The 19,313-nt window shown below is 47.9% G+C and overlaps 1 gene segment (V, D, J or C); it reads left to right on the top strand.

Moving 5' to 3' along the window:
- LOC122497153 overlaps window positions 1-19,313 on the top strand; it is a 102,184-nt gene that overhangs the window by 5,630 nt on the left and 77,241 nt on the right. The window contains 2 exon segments of the V gene segment in view: window positions 10,371-10,443; window positions 10,568-10,862. Coding sequence covers window positions 10,389-10,443; window positions 10,568-10,862 — 350 coding nt within the window.

Here is a 19,313-nt window from a genome sequence, read left to right as displayed (position 1 = left end):
AGATGACCTCGTTTTCCCTGTCAAGTCCTCTTACAGAGTGCTTTTACGCTGCTTAACTCCCCAGATGACTTACAAGGGCGGTTTCTAACACTGGCATTTTACATTCTTAAGCAGCTATCCTGGCAACAGCAGATAGCTGACGACACTTGAACTAGCAGAATACCATCTGCCAGTGGAGACACCCTCTTGGTCACCATCAGAGTTGATGGGAACTATTTGCTCTACAGATGAGCTGGCAGGAAGCCAAGAAGTTGGACATTCACTTCCCAGTGGTTGAACTTAGCTAGATACACATCTCTACATAGTCAGTGTCCCTATGCTTTCTTAGAGTGTCAAGGCCGGTGCCCTGGGTCCTCACCACAGACCCAGATCTCCACGATCAGATCTTCACACTTCCACAGGCATCAAGAACCGTATCTTTATTGCTTTTCCTCTGACACCACAGCATGCTTTATATGAATTTGCTTACATGATAAAGCCTTTACCCTTTTGTTGGCTCTTTCCACTCTGCTGCAGCCACAGGAGATTTGCATATTGTCCCCTAGGGAGGACCTTCCCTTGCAAGTCTGAGATAAAAGGTCACCTCTAAACTTGCTTTGACTTATCAGGGCTCATCGTGTTCAGCTTCTCAAAATGAGGTTCTCTGCTCAGCTCCTGGGACTCATCATGCTCTGGATCCCAGGTGAGTGCAGAGGGGGCGATGAGAAAGGAGAATGGGGTGGGGAGAGGGTGCCCCTGCTCTCCATGTGTATTCTGACCATGTATGTTCATGCTCCAGGGAAGAGAACTCGATATTTTGCCTATGAGAATTAGGAACTACCTAAAACAAACAATGACTAGTGTCAGATGAATTCCTTGAGACAGAATCCTTTTTATGCCTTGTAAATATTAATTTTTTAATTATGATATGGGTCATTAATAAAAAAAAAACAGATGAACCTGAAATAATTAACAAAGGAAAATCAAGAAAATTGCTTATAATGTCTGTATGTAACCTTGAACTTCTTTCTCTTTAATTTAGGATCCAGTGGGGATATTGTGATGACGCAGACCCCTCTGTCCCTGCCCGTCACCCCTGGAGAGCCAGCCTCAATCTCCTGCAGGGCCAGTCAGAGCCTCCTGCACAGTAATGGAAATACTTATCTGAATTGGTACCTGCAGAAGCCAGGCCAGTCTCCATGGCTCCTGATCTATAAGGTTTCCAACCGGGACTCTGGGGTCCCAGACAGGTTCAGTGGCAGCGGGTCAGGGACAGATTTCACCCTGAGAATCAGCAGAGTGGAGGCTGACGACGTCGGTGTTTATTACTGCGGTCAAGCTTTACAGTATCCTCCCACAGTGGTTAAACTTTGAACAAAAACCTGCCCGTCTGGGATATTTCAACTGCCCAAAAGTGTCGTTTGTCTGGGGAAGCCACCGCAGATCGTCTGAGTCTGTGTGGGCGGAAGAAGTTGGACAACCCAGGGGAATAGGTTGCAGCTGAGGGCCCCAGACCATGAGGGCTTTGGCTGCCCCTCAGGCTCCACGTGTTAAGGTCCCATCAGGTGCCACAGGCTAAGAACGGCAGAGCCAGTCTCGCGATGTTTCTGTGGACTTAGACACGGGCTTATATTGGGTGTATTGTTAGCAATGGAGTCTGCATCACAGGGCTGGCATGTTTGGCTCCGGCAAGAACTGCCGAATGGTTTTCCAACAAGTCAAACGGACACTCCGTCACCTATGTACAAGTTCCAGTTGCTATAAATCCTTTGCAACACTTCTTATGCCACACTTTTTATCATATCCATATTGCTAGATCCTGAAATGGTACTGTGGTAAACATTTATATTTCCTTGATGAGGAAGACGTCGAGAAAATTTTCATGTTTATTTCCGATTAGCTATTTGGATATTCTTTTTCTTGGGAAGTGCTGGTTTTGCTTGTTTCACTGATATATACACTTACCTATCATCATATTGATATAATAGGTAATTTGTATGTTTATACATAAATATACATGGCTTGTCTCTTCTCTTGTAGGGAGTTCTTTATACATTCAGAAATAACCTTTTTGTCAGATTGGAGTATCCTCTCATGCTTTACGACACGTCTATTCACCTTTTAAATGATTATTTGAAATGAAATTCTTAATTTGATGAAGTCTCATGTATCGAATTTTTTCCTCCCACAATTATATGGCCATGTTGTTTAAAATGTATTTGCCTCCCTTTCTGGGTACGTGAGTGACTCGGTTGGACGTCTGATTTCAGCTCAGGTCATAATCTCACAGTTCGTGAGTTTGAGCCACCTGTCCGGCTCTGTGCTGACAGCTCAGAGCCTGGAGCCTGCTTCAGATTCTGTGTCTCCCTCTTTCTGCCCCTTCCCCACTAGCGCTATGTCTCTCAAAAATAAATAAAAACATTTAAAAATTAAAAAATATATTAAAACATCTTTACCCCCCCCTTTAGGGACCACAGATACCCTCCGACACTTTCTTCATTAAAGCATAATTACCTTAACGCCTACATGTAGAAATATGATCCTTCACTAACTCGTGCTTTTGCTTGATATGAGTTGGGCCAAGGTTTTTATTTACATTTTTATAACTTATTAAAAAGTAAAAATGACCAATAATCCACCTTACTGCCTTTGTTAGAAATCAAGGGACGGCGTACATGTGGGTCATTTCTTGGACTTTTTGTTTAGTTCTATTTGTTTGTCTATCTTTATACCCAGCATACACTACACTGTATTATGCAGCTTTGTCATAAGTTTTAAAACCTCTCATTATTAGTTTTCTGACATTATCTTACTTCTTAGGAGTTCCTTGGAGATTGTAGATCATATAAATTTCATGTAAGTTAGTTTATCAATTTCTTCAATTTTGAAAAAAAGTCCTTTAGGAATTTTAATTGGATTACATTGAATATTTATATCAATTTGGGAAAAATTTAATCTTAATAATGTTGACTCCTTTACGTTATCAACCTAGAAAATATCTCTAGATACCAAAATCTTCTCTAACCCACAATAGATATTATATATGTTTTTATTTATTTATTTGGAGAGAGAAGGAGAGAGAAAGAGAGAGAATCTGAGTGGGGGAAGGACAAAAAAAGAGGGAGAGAGAGAATCCCAAGCAGGCTCTGTGCTGTCAGTGCAGAGCCCGACGTGGGGCAGGTTCTTATGAACTGTGAGATCATAACCAGGGCCGAAATCAAGGGTGGGATATTAACTGACTGAGCCACCCCGGCACCCCTAGGTATTTTAGAGATCGACACTGAACCCAAAGCCTTTGCTAAGATATTTCTAGTGTTTTCTTTTAGATTTTTAAAGATTTATGTACACAATATGTTATCGTAAGTAAGGATAGTGTAATGGAACACATTTCACAGGGTTTTACATTATGAAGATGAAATACAGAGGCAGGTAACACTGCATCCTTATTTCCTGTCTTTTTTTGATTCATTTTTAACCTCAGGTATTTATGGTGACATTATGTTTGACTGAGTCCCCAGTCTCTGTCTGGAGCTTCTAGAGGGAGAATTATCATTACCCCCAAGGCCAATGAAAGTCTCAAGGACACTGATGGGAAAACCGATTTGAACCGGTCCCAACAGAAAAGGGGAAAACCCAAGCACTTCATTTACCATGTTGCCCAGTTACAGCCTGGGGGTCCCGGGATGGTTCAGGGCCAGTTAGTCTGACAGGGATTTCCCACTGACCATCAGCAGCCAGGAGGCTGAAGCTGCCACCATCTTCCTTCCCTCCTCCCACGGTGGTGCAGTCCCCAACAGAGACCCCACAAAACACATCTCCACGAGACTTCACTCTCAGTTGCTTCCCCCTACCCAGGCCCCTACTTGCCTGGTCTTAATCAGTGACTTGATGAATCTGTGGCTATTTAATTGAAACAGAAAACCCAAACCCAAACCAGAAACCCCAGGTCTAGAAGGAGCCACCTGAGTTTTAGTCAAGGACCATCCAGTGCCATTTCAATAATCTTGTAAATAAATAATTAATGCCTTAGAGTTGTCTTCAGTCGCCTGAAGGTAGAAACAATTTCTTGTCTTGAAAGAAGTCAAGAGATGAGGTACATGCAAATCACACTTGAAGGATGACAAACACATTTTATCCATTTTAAACCAAACCCGGCTACGCGTTAGTATTTTCTTCGTTACTGGGTGCAAGGTTTAGTGAGGAGAGGAATCATTTCGTGTTCCCTACAGACTCTGGCCTAGTGATGGACGTCATAGTGTCAACTTCATGAACAACAGTGAAGAGTCTCACAGCCCAGACTCAAAGGGACCCCACATCAAAAAATCCTTTGAGTTGCTATATCACACCAGAGCCATTAGATGGCAGGCAAACCCCACAATAAACAACAAAGAAGAACCCTAGTCCTGATCTTCAAATACTGAGAGCAAGAGTGATATTGCCCAGTTATGACCCAGGAGCTCCAAAGGCTGAATGGGTTCTCTGGTGCGGTGGGGACACCTGAGAGGAGCTGTCTCTGTGCTGGGTGGTGGAGAAAACCCTCTGTGTGGCTGTGCTCTAGACCAACGTGGCCTTGGCCCATCTCCTCTGTGATGGCTGTGTCTCAGAGCACTTCCCTACCTTCTTGGGGAAGGGTCAGCTTCAGCAGGAACCTCGGGGACATGGGGACCCCGGCTTTGCTCCTTCCTTCTTGCTGACTGACTCTGGTGAGGAAGGAGGACTCAGGCTTCATCCTCAGCTTGTTGGCATTAAACTTGGACATTTAAACTTGGACCAGTAATACATCAAACTGAATGAGCTATCTGCTTAGTATTAACGCTTGGGGATGTCCATGTTGGCTTTCCCACTTACGTGCCAGTGGGGACACTGTGTGGACATCTCCTGCGTCCCTCCCTACGGTCCAGGAGAGAGGGTCACCATTCCCTGCAGGGCCAGCCAGCAGAGGAACACTGCCTTAGCCTGAAATCAGCAGAAACCAGGAAGGGCTCCTGGGCTCCTGCTCACTCACACTGCCCCCTGGACGCGATGCCTGCCTGGTCAGGGGCAGCGGGTGTGGACAGAAGTCACTCTCGTCATCAATGACCGAGATGCTTGCATAAACACAGGTCCTGTCCTCCTGTCCCCTCTTGGGGGCACAAGCCTCACCCGGCTGTCACTCCTGCCCTGGGGCCGCTGAAGGTCTGGGACCTTGGCCACAGGAGTAGGGCCGACAGCTCTGACATGGCATCCTCCCCCTCTTCCTGCCACTGGCTCCCAGGCTCCTCATCCGGGCACCTCCAGTGTGTCTCCTCTTGGTCACCGAGTGGAAGTGCAGCGTGTGTGTGCAGCTCCTGTTCTGGATTCACCCACCCCAGGTCCCCTTACTTCCCGCACAGGCCCTTCACGCCTACAGACGACAGCCTTGTTCCCTCACACATCCGGGCCCTTGTTAACCTGCGGTTCTGACTCCACCTCAGAACTCTCTGTTGGTAAGTGCTGGTTCTTGGAGACCAGAAAGTAAACTATAAACACTCAGAATCTTGCACATGGGGACAGACCGGCCACTGAGACCCGCGTCCTGGAGGCCGTGGGTGGCAGTGAGAGCTGGGCAGGGAGATCACACCTGGCAGGGAGTCAGACACGAGGCTGTGACCAAGCCATGGAGAGGTTTTGTCTGTGAGCTTGGCTACAAGGGAAGGACTCATCCATCTGCCTCTCAAGGTGGGGTTGTGCCCTGTTGGGTCACCTTTCATAACTTGTCCCGGGCCCCAGGACGCATGGACAACTCCGTGAATTCTTGGACACAGGCAAAGGTGGGAAGGCCCAGGGGCACTTGATTTCCGGTTTGTGCCACATTTAAGCATGACGTGGCTCTTCTGAGCATCCACGTTTCCTCAAAGGCTTTGAGCGAAATAATACACTGCGGTGCCTGGGTCGGGTGTCGTTGCAGGCAGCGGAGGGTGGCACGTCCTGACTCGGGCCCCAGAGACCCTGGCAGCATCTCGGGACAGCTTCGTCTCCATCACCTGCAGAAGCAGCACGGAGGTAGGTACCTCCATGGCGTGGTACCAACAGAAAGCCAATGAGGCTCCCAGGCTGCTCATCTTTGGGGCGTCTGCCCGGGCCGCCGGAACCCCGTCCAGGTTCCGGGGAAGTGGCTCTGGCTCGGACTTCTCCCTCACCATCCACGGAGTGGAGGCTGAGGACATCGGGATATATTACTGTCAGCAGCACTTCAGCTGGCCTCCCACAGCGACACGTCCCCACACCCAGATCCCCTGTCTGGGTCGTGGATGCCGGTTCTCGAACCAAGACACCTGCTTCCTGCAGGAGGCCACGGCGTGAGAGGTGTGACGTGCCTCTATTTGAGATTCCACACCCTGAGAGTCTCTGTCTCCTGACCTGGTGATGCGGGGGCGGGCTCCAAAGAGTGAATTGACTGTAGAAATTTATAAATTGGTGGCAATGCTACTTTTATCATCACCGTCCACCGGCAATTGTGAACAATGCCAATGACAAGACACTTGTTCCCACAGGAAGGACCACGCCCCCCAGCACCCCACACTCCCTGTCACGCCACTGGATGGCCCACTCACATGTCCGGTGGTTGGTGCGGGCTGTCGGCCGGGTGCCTCAGGGCCCCACGTGGCCTCTCATCGGCCATGAGGCTAGATCGGCTTTCTTGCACTCTGAGATGGAAGGTGAAAGCTGCAAAACCTCTCGAGGCCCGGACTCCAGAACTGGCCTGGGGCCCCTCTCACCACATGCTGTTTGACACAGCACGTCCCAAGGGTGCACTTCGATTCAAGAAGTCAAGAAATAGTCTCGACAGTCCTAAAGAGATCAGTTCCACGCTCGATGGGAGGAGCAGGTGGCAGTGTTCTTCTCACCTACCATAAGTGCCTTGAATTATAAGTTTAACAACGGCCAAGAGAAGAACGGCTGAGATATGTACTTAATGCTTATTATGTGCCATAAACTGAGCTAAGTCTTAATATGAGATGTTTTATTTGCCTCTTCCAGTAGAAGGCTATGAGGCAGAGAGAGGTTATGTCATTCAGACAGGAAGCCAGGATTCTAACCAGAAAATCTGAATCATAGAACGGGGTGGGTGGTGTCACCACCCAGAGGAATTCTGCATAGCTAGCCGTGGAAAAATTCCCTGAGAAGCACTAGCACTGGGGGGTAGCCAGTCACATAATAAATAATCTCAAGCCTCAGATATATCCCAGATCGGACCAGCTCTCACCTCCTCCACTGCCTGACCTGGCGCAAGCCTCCATCATCTTTCACCCGGGCCAGGGCTGCACCCTCCTCAAAGATGGCCAGCTTCTCCCCTGGTCCACCTGCAGTCCGTTCTCAACTCGGCAACATCCCCTCGCATCTTCCGCTGACACAGGTTTGTCGGTCAGGTAGCATGACGCCAAGAATTTTGTGAGCCACAGACCGAGGTGCTGACAGTAGCATGGTAGACAAGGACGCCAAGCAGTAGCCAGACGTAGGGTCTACTGTAGTGGCGACAGACGGCTGTCCCCTTCTTGGTGGAGGGGGTGCATAAAATATAGCTACTACCAGACGGGTAGCTGGATCCCCTGGGCACTGAAGCCCGATAAGGGTTCAGGGATAGGATTCATCTTTTCCTTTAAACTGTTGTGCAATTACCTGGTGGGAAAATGCCACGTAAGTCCCGGTTAGAGGACGTCTGTGTTGTGGAGCCCGGGCGTCACCTCCATCCTCCTTGTCGTGGCCACCGGATGCCTGAGCTCAACAAACAGGCACCGGCGTGTCTGGGAAAGAGGCTAACTGACCTCCACGGAGTTGGTCATCTCGTCTGCCTGATGATTGAGAGCTCCCTGTACAGGGCACGTGTTGTCATGAGCATTTGCATAAGACACAAATGCTCTTACAGTAGGTGCCTGGTCCAGAGATCCATTCATAAAACTCTACTTTGGAGCCTCTCGTCACCAACCTCCCAGGTCGTTTTATCCAATCTTCTGACCGTCGGACCACACCGTTAAGGAGTGCCCTTGAATGTGGTAGATCTCTGATTTGGGTTCTGAGAGGTAACATGGATTGGAAAACACAACCCCAAGCTCTGCCCACTAGATGAATTTCCTCCCACGTGTTCTCCTCCCCACCCCACCCCCCCACCCCCGCCATTTTTAAAGTGGTCATTAAAGCTAAAAATCTACCTTGGAGGGCTGACAGCATATCCCACGTAAATTAAATCTAAACTATTTTCTTTCTCATTCAGTGTGTAGAGAAAATTCACATAAGGCTGTGGGTATAGGATGAGGGTAAAGGAGGAATTCAGCAAGTGCAGGTTCCAAGACAGTTTGAACAACTTCTATATGTATAGCACGTGTGCCCTGGGGACTTCGTCAAGGACCAGCCTGTGTATCCCACTTCTACCTGATGATAGGAGGCTGTTGCGCACGTATGCATTTATATCTGGGTGCATCAGATCCCACTGAATTCATAAAGGACAATGTAGATCACACAGCTTCTTTGTGTCCTAAAGACTACAGGTAGTCTCTACCGGGGCTCAATGAGAAGTCAGGACTATTATCCCACAAGGGACAGGTTATCTTTAGGAGAGACCATAACATTGTTGTTTCGATACCCTAGAGGTCTGTACTGTGGTTCTGGAACCTCCAAGCACTGTCCCTATGTGCCACAGGCACTTTAAGCATCATTGGCTTACTGAATCATAAGTCCACTGCATGCTGAACTTGGTGCGGACTCCTCTTCTGTTCTGGGACTCACTCGACACAGCCAACTTTACTACCACATCAATAAATGAGTCAGAGGAAGTCTCTCAAAAATGGACGTGTTGCCTTCAGGATCCAAAGAGGACGGCTACCGGGGTTGACTCTATCTTTTAGTTATGAGATTCATGTCTTTATTTTAGAAACAATTTCTCAATATTCCCCAGATCATTCAACTACGAGAAACTTACAACCACAACCAGGACCATGAGGGAGGTAGGGGCCAATTGTAGGGTTTATCTTGGGCTTGTATACTTAGCCACGGTATTTGATCTGTGACAAAGGAGGAAAGAATATACAATGGGGGAAATACAGTCTTTTCAAAAATGATTATGGGAGTCAATTATCCGACTCCCTATTTCCGTTCAGATCATGTAGTGCTCTGAGCTGGGCATGGAACCTGCTTAAGATTCTCCCTCTCCCTCTCCCTCTGCCCCTCCCCCTCCCAAACACAAACAAGCAAACAAACACATATTATACATACAAACACACACACAGTGATACTGGGAAAATTGGACAACTACTTGCAAAACAATGAAACTGGACCACTTTCTTGTACTGCACTCAAAAATAAACTCAAGATGGATTAGAGTCCTAAATGTGAAACCTGAAATCAGAAACTGCCTAAAAGAAAACATAGGTAGTAATCTCTTGGACATTGGCCCTAGCAACCTATTTATAAACGTGTCTCCTCAGCCATGGGGAAAGGAAGCAAAATAAAGTATTGGATCTACACCAAAATAAACAGCTTTATTACAGCAAGGGGAACCATCAACAAAACCAAAAGGCAACCTATATTTGCAAATGACTTATCCAACAAGGGGTTCATGTCCAAAATATATAAAGAACTCACACAACTCAAAACTAAAAAAACAAACAGTCCAACTGACTCTGGATTTTTAATTATATAAGCCCTAGGAATGATTTCTTAAAATTGGAATCAATTTAGCCAATATTGTTACAAATATTTTTGTACTCCCCTCCCCACATTCTCTTCTTAGATCTCCAATTATATGCAAAATAGACTGCTTGAAGCTGTCACACAGTTCACTGATGCTCTGTTCATTTTATTTTTTTCCAAGTTCAGAAAGAGTTTTCTACAAACCCAGCAGATTCTTCACGTGTATATCAGTCACTGTGTGGTCACATGTACAGAGGAACTCTGTAGATACTCTGGGTTCTGTCTCCGCGCTGACAACGGACCATCCCGAGGCCATCAGCAAATCAGATCAAAGAGAAAGATTGTCTGGCCTCGGTAATATCCCAACCTACCAGATGCAGAGCTTGTTAAATGGCTTGCAGTTTCTTAAAATGTGTCATTCTCAATCGAACCTATCTTAGATGGAGGGGAGGCAAAGAAAGCATATCATGAGCATTGAAGAGAACACAAGACACTTTCCTCAAAGGACAGTAGACTGATTCTATGCCATGGCCCCACGGAGAGACACGTTCTCTGCAGGCACGTGTGTGCCACCCTGGTCAGGCTCGGGCATCTGGCGGACAGGAGCCTGGCTTGTTACTGAGATTACCCAGCCCTGCAGCTGTGCCCAGCCTGTCCCTTCCTCTGCTGATTTGCATATTACTCAAGCACAGCCCACTTCCCTGAACGCTGATTAATGGGCCGGTCACACCCTGTGCAGGACCCAGTCCCGGTCAGGACACAGCATGGACATGAAGGCCCCCGCTCAGCTCCTGGGCCTCCTGCTGCTCTGGCTCCCAGGTAAGGAAGGAGAACACTGGGAAATTACTCAGCCAGCGCGCCCAGTACTGCCTGGCCCTCCAGCCGCGTCCTCTTATGACATGATTCATCATGTGGGTCTTTGTTTCTCTGTGCCCCATCTCAGGAGCCAGCTGCGAAATCCAGATGACCCAGTCTCCATCCTCGCTGTCTGCATCTCCAGGAGACAGAGTCACCATCACCTGCCGGGCGAGTCAGAACGTTAACACATGGTTAGCCTGGTATCAGCAGAAACCAGGGAAAGTTCCTAAGCTTCTGATCTATCGTGCATCCACGTTGCAAACTGGGGTCCCCTCACGGTTCAGCGGCAGTGGGTCTGGGACAGATTTCACCCTCACCATCAGCAGCCTGGAGCCTGAAGACGCTGCCACTTACTACTGCCAGCAGCATAACAGCGGCATCCACAGTGATTTAACGAGAGACAAAAACCTCTATAACCTTCAGTGATTATCTCATTATACCAGGTGCTTCTTTATCAGCAGCTGCTGTGGTGCTCAGCTCAGCATGTCTGTTCTGTTCGGAAATCCTGAGGTTCTGAAAAGCAAGTCCATGACAAGATTTGAACTCTGATCCCTGGCTGTGCCTCAGCCTTCGCTGCACGACCAGGTTCAAACACAATTTCACCACTAAGGGCGTCAGATCCGATTCATATGAACGGACGCCTCCGATGGTCCCAGCCGGCGTGAGAAGACACCCACATCTGCAACAAACAGACACAGGCAGGGAAGAGTGGAAACCAACGTAATTCGCAGATGGAAGGATTGTATGCAGAGAAAATTCCAAATATTTTACAAAGAAGCTACTAGAAATAATAGGAGAAATAGGTCATCATTGGATTCAAATCAACATGCAAAAGTCAGTTTGATTTCTATGCAACTGAAAGACATGCTTAAAAATTAAACTTAGAAAGCACACGAGTTCCAAGTGCCTCAAAAGCGTCCAGTATTTAGGGAAAATAACAAAATACACTCAAAGTTCCAGAATATCCTTTAAACACACACACACACACACACACACACACACACAATCTACGTAAATGGAAGGCCATATTATGCCCAAGGATTGAAAGTCTCCGTATTGTGACTATGTCAAATCTATCTTCCCCTTCTGCCCATGTCTGTGTAGAAGCTGGAACGTTCACCCCTCACAAGTCTCCAGCTCAAGCTAGGGTGCTTCTAGTGCCTATAATCCCACTCCCTAGCGATTATAAATGCTCAACATGCTGTCCCGTGGAAACCAGCCTGGACCTGCTCGTGCACATCCTGCTGTCTCCAGGAGTCCCTTGTAGGGATAATAAACACCCTCTCGACTTCTCTTGGTAGGTGGCATATCGTCAGCCTCAAAAAATGCCTATTAATTGGAAACGGAGTACTTCCCACCTCCACGGAAAAACCCTAAAACATAAATATTGAAAGAGATAAGGAAGGAAGGAAAGCCCATAGAGTCGAGCCCCACTTTTCTCTTTTCCGGCGAGAATCTGAGATAAAGGACAGGCCAAGAGGCCTCAGAGCTGAGCAAAGCCTTCAGCCATCTCACACAGCCATAGATAAAAATTAATCTCGGGGCACCTGGGTGGCACAGTTGGTTACGCGTCTGACTCTTGATCTTGGTTCAGGTCATGATGTCACAGCCCGTGAGTCGAGCCCCACATGGGGCTCTGCGCTGATGGTGAGGAGACCAGTTGGGATTCTGTCTCTCCTTCCATCTGCCCCTCTCCCACTTGTGCGCTCTCTCTCTCTCTCTCTCTCTCTCTCTCCCTGTCTCCAAATAAACTTAAAAAAAATTTTTTTAATTAATCTTCAAGGACTATAAAGAAGGAGGGATTCTGACAAATTTCAAGGACTCCAGTTGGAATCCTGGCAGGCCCACCCCCTAGGAGGAGGGAAGAACTGGGCAATGTATGACCCATGCGGGAGCCCAGACTCAAAGCACAGTGCAATCCTTGACTGGATGAGGGTGACATACCCTAGCGTTTCAGGCTGCCAGACTCAAATGTCATCTCTTTCTGGATGAAAAAAATCATTCCAGAGCCGAAAATCGCCACTAAACTGTTTCACGGCCACTGTGTGTGTAAATCGACACAAGGATTAAGTACACACAACACAGTATGGTTTTCAGTCAACAATTCTAAGCCAACAAAATCAAGGAGAGAAAAAAACAGGCAACAGAAACAGACCCCTCCTTTTGCAGATATCAGGTAATAGGATGTAACATGCGTAATGCAGGAGGTGACAAGATTGAGAGTTAGAAAGCCCGAAACTATTATAAGTAACCGTCAAGACGACCCAGCTCAAGGTTCTCCCTTCCTGCATGCATGACAAAGTGCGGAACCTGGTTCTCCCCAGGCCAGGGGTCATGGCTTTGGAGACCTGCAGATCACACTCACATATTTTTTAATGTTGTTCGATTATTGAGAGAGAGAGAGAACACAAGACGGAGAGGGGCAGAGAGAGAGAGAGAGGGAATCCCAAGCTGGCTCTGCACTGCCAGCACAGAGCCCAATGCGGGGCTTGAACTCACGAACTGTGAGATCACGACCTAGCTGAAACCAAGAGTCAGACACTTGACCAACCGGCTGAGCCACCCAGGCGCCCCGAGATTCACGTTTTTAAAAAAAATGTTTGTTTATTTGAGAGAAAGTGACAGAAAGAGAGAGCACACGAGAGGGGGAGGGGCAGAGAGAGGGAGAGAGAGAATCCCAAGCAGGCTCCACACTGCCAGCCCAGAGCCTCACGCAGGACTCGAACTCACGGAACTGTTGAGATCATGACCTGTGCAGAAACCAAGAGTTGGACGCTTCACAGACTGAGCCACCCAGGTGCTCCTGGTACATCATTTCTTTCTTTCAGAACTATTTTTTCCTATTTGCATTTCCATGGTAAGTTTCTTCCCTTTTCCAGTTTCCCATGGGTGGCTGTGCTGAATCCGGCTCTATCCCTCTTGTCGGTGGCAGTGGGAGGGCGTGTCTCCATCTCCTACAGGGCCAGTCTCAGTCCCATCCATGGCACCGGTTCCAGCAGAAGCCACACCGATCTCTGGAACCACTGACACAGAGGGTGTCCACAGGGCCCCCCGGGGGCCCAGCCTAGGTCAGTGCCAGTGGGTCAGGGACAGATTGCGCACACATAATAGGCAGCATGGAGCGTGGGGACACCACGCACACTCGTGCACACAGAACCCTCACTACGACCCTGCGCAGCGTGACGACCCTAAACACACCCTCCCGCGTGGGGGCGGCGGTTCCGCTCAACCCAACAGCTGCCTCCTCCAGGGATCAGTCAGGGCAGCTGCTCCTCTCAGAGGAAAACCAAGCTGGGGGGGGGAGGTGACAACGGTGGGGGGCCTCGCAGGAGGGCAGTGAGGCAGAAATATGGGTTTAACGCTAGCTAATAGCACAGGATTCGTGTTAATTTTCAGGTTTGGTAAGTAGGCTGTGGTTATGCAAGGTGATACGTTAGGGGAAGCCAGGGCGGGAGTATATAGGAACTCTCTTTTGTGTGAAATTTTGGGTGAGTCTAAATTATCCCGAAGTAAATGATGGCATAGAAATAAAAATAACTCAAAGTCAGGAGAGGGCATAGTCTTACTGAAGAATTCCGCAAGCCCCATTCTGTTTTTCCTTCAGTCTCCGGCTGTAATTCCAGCGGCTGCTGGTGATGCCCGGCTCCCATCATCTGCAGCGTGTTCACTTATTGGAGCAATCTTGAAAAACATAGAAGGTGATCAAAACCTGCTAATGCCTACTTCTGAGAATAAAACTCCAAGTGACCAGAGTTCAGTGTTTGCTTAGAATTCCATTTCTTTTTGTGGCACCTGGGTGGCTCAGTCGTTTAATCATCCGACTGTTGATTTCAGCTCAGGCCATGGTCTCACAGTTCATGAGATCGAGCCTCGAACTGGGCTCTGCACGGACAGCACGGAGCCTGCTTAGGATTCTCTCTCTCTCTCTTGCTTTCTTCCCCTCCCCTGTTCTCTTTCTCTCTCTCTCAAAAAATAATACACATTAAAATAATTCTTTAAATAAACATGAAAAAGCTTAAGATTCACCAAATATGTATGGAATTCAGCCTTATTTAGAAGTGTAAAGGTGACTGGGAAAGTTCTAGAGAACTACTAAACTGGTCGAGGAAAAGAAGGAAACATTTAACACAAGTTACTATTTTTTTAAATATGTATTTATTTTTGGGGGGGTGGGTGCAGGTGGGGAGGGGCAGAGAGAAGGGGACAGAGGATCTGAAGCAGGTTCTGGGGCTCGAACGCATGAACCTTGAGATCATGACCCGAGCTGAAGTCGGGTGCTCAACCGACTGAGCCACCCAGGTGCCCCAGTGTGTGCCTGTACTCTTTAGGCAGCATCGATTTTATCTCTCAATTTCCCTTCAAACACAGACATGTTATATTACTTTGCTCACGTGGGAGTGCCCCCCCACCCCCACTGCCTCCTCCCGGCTGCTGTGCCCACAGGAGATTTGCATATCGTTCCCTAAGGGAGGGCTAACGTACACAGTCTCAGATAAAACCTTTGCACCTGACATAAAAGATCAGCTCTAATCTTGCTTTGATTGACCAGGACTCACCAGTTCAGCTTCTCAAAATGAGGTTCCCTGCTCAGCTGCTGGGGCTGCTGATGCTCTGGATCCCAGGTGAGGGCAGAGGGGGGATGAGAAAGGAGAATGGGGCTTGGAGGGAGAGCTCTGGGGGCGCTACTGCTCCCCACGTGTGTTCTGTCCACGGGTGGGACTGCCCTCCGGCAGGGGAATTTAATTTGGGGGCCTGGGAAATCAAGAAAAAACTGAAAGGAACAAAGAGCAGTGCTTTAGTGAGATGCTGGAAAGGAAGAGGCCACTTTGTGCCTGCAATTCTTTGGAAACTGGGTACATTTAGAGGATGAATCAAATCACAAAATACGATTTAGCCTTAAATACAAAAACATTTTAAATCATAAAAGTGGCTTCTAAGGTTTCTGCATAACGTTGTGCTTCTCTCTCATTATTTTAGGATCCAGTGGGGATGTCGTGATGACGCAGACCCCTCTGTCCCTGCCCGTCACCCCTGGAGAGCCGGCCTCAATCTCCTGCAGGGCCAGTCAGAGCCTCCTGCACAGTAATGGAAACACCTATTTACATTGGTACCTGCAGAAGCCAGGCCAGTCTCCACGGCTCCTGATCTATAGGGTTTCCAACCGGGACTCTGGGGTCCCAGACAGGTTCAGTGGCAGCGGGTCAGGGACAGATTTCACCCTGAGAATCAGCAGGGTGGAGGCTGACGACATTGGAGTTTATTACTGCCTGCAAGGTACACACAGACCTCCCACAATGGTTCAGCCCCAAACACAAACCTCCCTGCCTGTCACTGCCCAGCTGCCCACATGTGCTGTTTGGGGAGCAGGCAGAGCAGATTCTGAGCATGTGTAAGAAGATGCTAGAGAACTCAGGGGACTAGGTTGCAGCTGAGGGCTCTGGGCCACAAGGGCCTCGGCTGCAGCTCAGGCACTCCACACCTAGGCCCTGGAAACGGCATGTCCTTGCTGGGTGGAGGCAGCAGGGGCGTGGAGGGGCCCGAGAGCCCTTGGAGCCAGCAGTCATGAGAAAAAGGGAGAGGTGACTGAAAACTCATTGCAATTCGCCCTGCCTGGCCTACGGGTGTCAACTCAGTCCGCATGACAGGCAGACAAGTGGGTCAGATTTGTGGAACACAAATTAAATACATGTTGGAGTTCAGCAATTTGGGTCTATCTTTAAGAAGATCAGATCTGGTAATATTATGAAATTGATATTTACCCACTTTCCTATTTCTCCTCTTAGTACTTATGTTCCCACTCCATTGACATGTTTAAGGGAACATTCTAAACTGGTGTCAGGTGGGATGAACCGAGAACAATCAGTAAAAGTGTTGGATTCTGAGTGTGCAAAGAATCTTCCGTAATTTCAGAGCAGGTATGATATTGTGAGAGGTGACTGATGTGTGACTTTTACAAATAATCAACACATTTAATGCTATAAATTCAGTGTGACGAAGTCCCTGTTTCTGGCAAACGACCAATTTTGGGGTTTTTCTTTGTTAAAATTTTTATTTTTTTTTATTTTTAGAGAGAGGGTGCACGCAAGTAAGGGAGAGGGGCAGAGGGAGAGAGGGAGAGAATCTTAAGCAGATTCCATGCCCAGCTCAGAGCCTGATGCAAGGCTTGATCCTATGACCCTGGGATCATGAACTGGGCCAAAGTCAAGAGTCAGAACCAACTGAGTCAACAAGCACCCCACAATCCACCAATTTCGATACACTGTTTTCTTTAGTTTTAAAACAATATCTAATTTCTCTTTTCATTTCTTGTTGGGCCCAAGTTTCACTTGCTGGGTATACTTTCTAGTGAGAGCAGATACTTAGGAAAGATGACCAACTTCAATCACAGGTGCCTCAGGGCCTAGGAATCCACTCCAGGGACCTGCGTTGGGGAAGGTCCTTCTGCTGGATGGCTTGACCTCAGTACTCATGCAAATAGAAAGTCTCCCTCTAAATCAGAGAGAAGTCCCTTTTGGGCCGATCAGGGAACAGGCTCTGCATATCTCTCATGGTGGCCAAAGCAGTGTGGGTTTGGAATATCTGAGCTGACAAAGTCTATAGGTCATCATAGAAGAGTATCACATTCTCCGTTCACAAACCCTGATTCTAAAAAAACAGATTCAGACTGTTTCACCAAACCTGTCTTCCCACCCACATCACACACTGTCTTCCCATTTTATGGAACCCCAACTAAGATCGTCTGACAACAGAGACAAATCTACATTAAAATCCACCTGTGTAAGTCCTTCCTCATTCAGCTGATGATGGTCAAGTATAGAGAGACTCACAGAACTGCTCTGTTCTCCACGAGGATGCCTTGCACCCCTTAATTCTCATGTGTGTGGACTCACGGTCAGTTTCGTTGACCAAGCCACAGCATGGTTGGTTATCAGGCAGGAGACATTCTTTTTTAGAATTGGGAATATTATGGTCTCTGTATATAGATATATAAGGACGTTTCAAAGCCTCTTTGTAACCAAGAAAGAATTCTTATAACATTGAACACTCTCAAAAATAGTAATTTGAACATATATGATGCATATCAATGCCCGGGTGAGTGCTCTGGGGGGACGTCTTCCTCACTGGGGACACAGAGTTAACCCTGGAAGCCCCAGCTCATTTTCTTTGCCTCCTATTACTCTGGCTCCCCGGGGAGAGGAACATGGGATTATTCTGCATGTCAATGAAAAGTTTCTCGATGTTGTTGAGTCCTGTGCGCCTATGCACAGTCACCCCAATAATTAAAGCTCCACAGAGACCAACCATCCTAGCTCTGCTGGGAAGACAACAGTTAAGGTCTAGATTACATGGACGACTTTTGTGTTTCATGTCCAACCTCGGCTACCGCCAGAGAAACCATGATGATGTAGTCTGCAGCCTCCCTTTCTCTGTCCCCAGGTGACAGGACAATCCTGACCTAGCCCTAGAGGCTAGTTTGGTACCAGCAGAAACGTGGGCAGACCTCCAGGCTCCTCATCTATGGGGCACCCCCCAAGGCCATAGGCACCCGAGCCCAGTTCAGGGCAGGTAGATCTGAACCGATTTCACTCTCGCCACGGGCAGCCCGGAAGCGGAGGATGTGCCGGTTTGCTACAGTCAGCCAGACCCCAGTGAGAACCACAGTGATCCCGTCTCTACCACAGCCCTTAGCAGCCTCATCTGCCTTCACCCTCTTTCACCCCTAGTGAACGGCTGTTTCCTCCAGAGACGGGGACATAGATCTTCGGCAGTTTTCCCTGTTCCCTTCGTCACCCCAAAGAGGAGGTTGTGAGAGTTAGAACCGTGCTTCATTCAGGTCTCGTTGAATTCCCTGGGCTTTCAGACTCTCTTTTGCTCCCCCTCCCAAAATGTCAGATGTTAAAGAAACATGGAGAACACCACGTTCACATCTACACTTTTCATCAGGAGGAAACTGAGGCTCGGGGAAGGTCATCAATATCCCAAGTTTGTGCAGACAGTTAATGGTGAATATATTAAGGGGAACCTCCTCTCTCGGATTCTCCAAGTACTTCTAGTTTGACCTGAACAAATGATGGCCTCATCTGTCAATGTGCAGTCCCTGACAAAATGGTTCCAGAAATGTTCCCCAGGGCCCCTCAGGGGATATGTTCTCTCAATCACAGCAGTAAGGTCTGGAGCCTGAAAATCTATTGTTGGCCAAGTCCTTTCAAGGAGAAGTACACGTTTTCTTTGCCGAAGGCCCCTTAAAAGCAACTCTGAGAATCGTGTGGTTTCAGAGGAAGAGAGATGCAAGTCCTCTGCGCGTAGGGGAGGAGGTCCTGGCTTGTAAATCACGTGGTCCATCTGCTTCCTTGTGTAAGTTAAGTGGATCTCCGAGAGGGAAGGTTCTCGGTGCTTTTACAAAATGAGCATCCACCTGGTCTGGGGTATCACCTGTCTGTCCCTGTCCGGACAGGCTTAATTTGAACTTCTTAGGAAGGAAAGCTCCATGGACCAGTTATGTGAAGTGAATTTCCTTGGCGATAAGAATCTGTCAAGGAAACATTCGTGTAATTTGTATCAGAAAATCCCAGCCCCACAGATCTGCCTCCTGTTTCCTTGGCAGTTGCTCAACTAAGACCTTGCCTATCTGTTGAGTTCTCTTCAAACACCCCTGAACCCTCAAAGCACTGGAAAAACGAGCATCCCAGTGTGTGACCTGGCATCTAATTATCCTCAGTACGAGTTTCCATAAAAGACAGGCACTGGTTCCATCCAGAGAAGAGAACCCACCAGCAGGCAGGGCAAAATAGATCTTTCTGTCACAAACTGAAGGACACTCAGCTATTGAT

Source organism: Prionailurus bengalensis, chromosome A3, assembly GCF_016509475.1.
Source record: "Prionailurus bengalensis isolate Pbe53 chromosome A3, Fcat_Pben_1.1_paternal_pri, whole genome shotgun sequence".
NCBI classification, from domain to species: Eukaryota; Metazoa; Chordata; class Mammalia; order Carnivora; family Felidae; genus Prionailurus; species Prionailurus bengalensis.
Note: the sequence above shows the minus strand (reverse complement) of the source record. Positions and strands in the feature narration are given on the sequence as shown.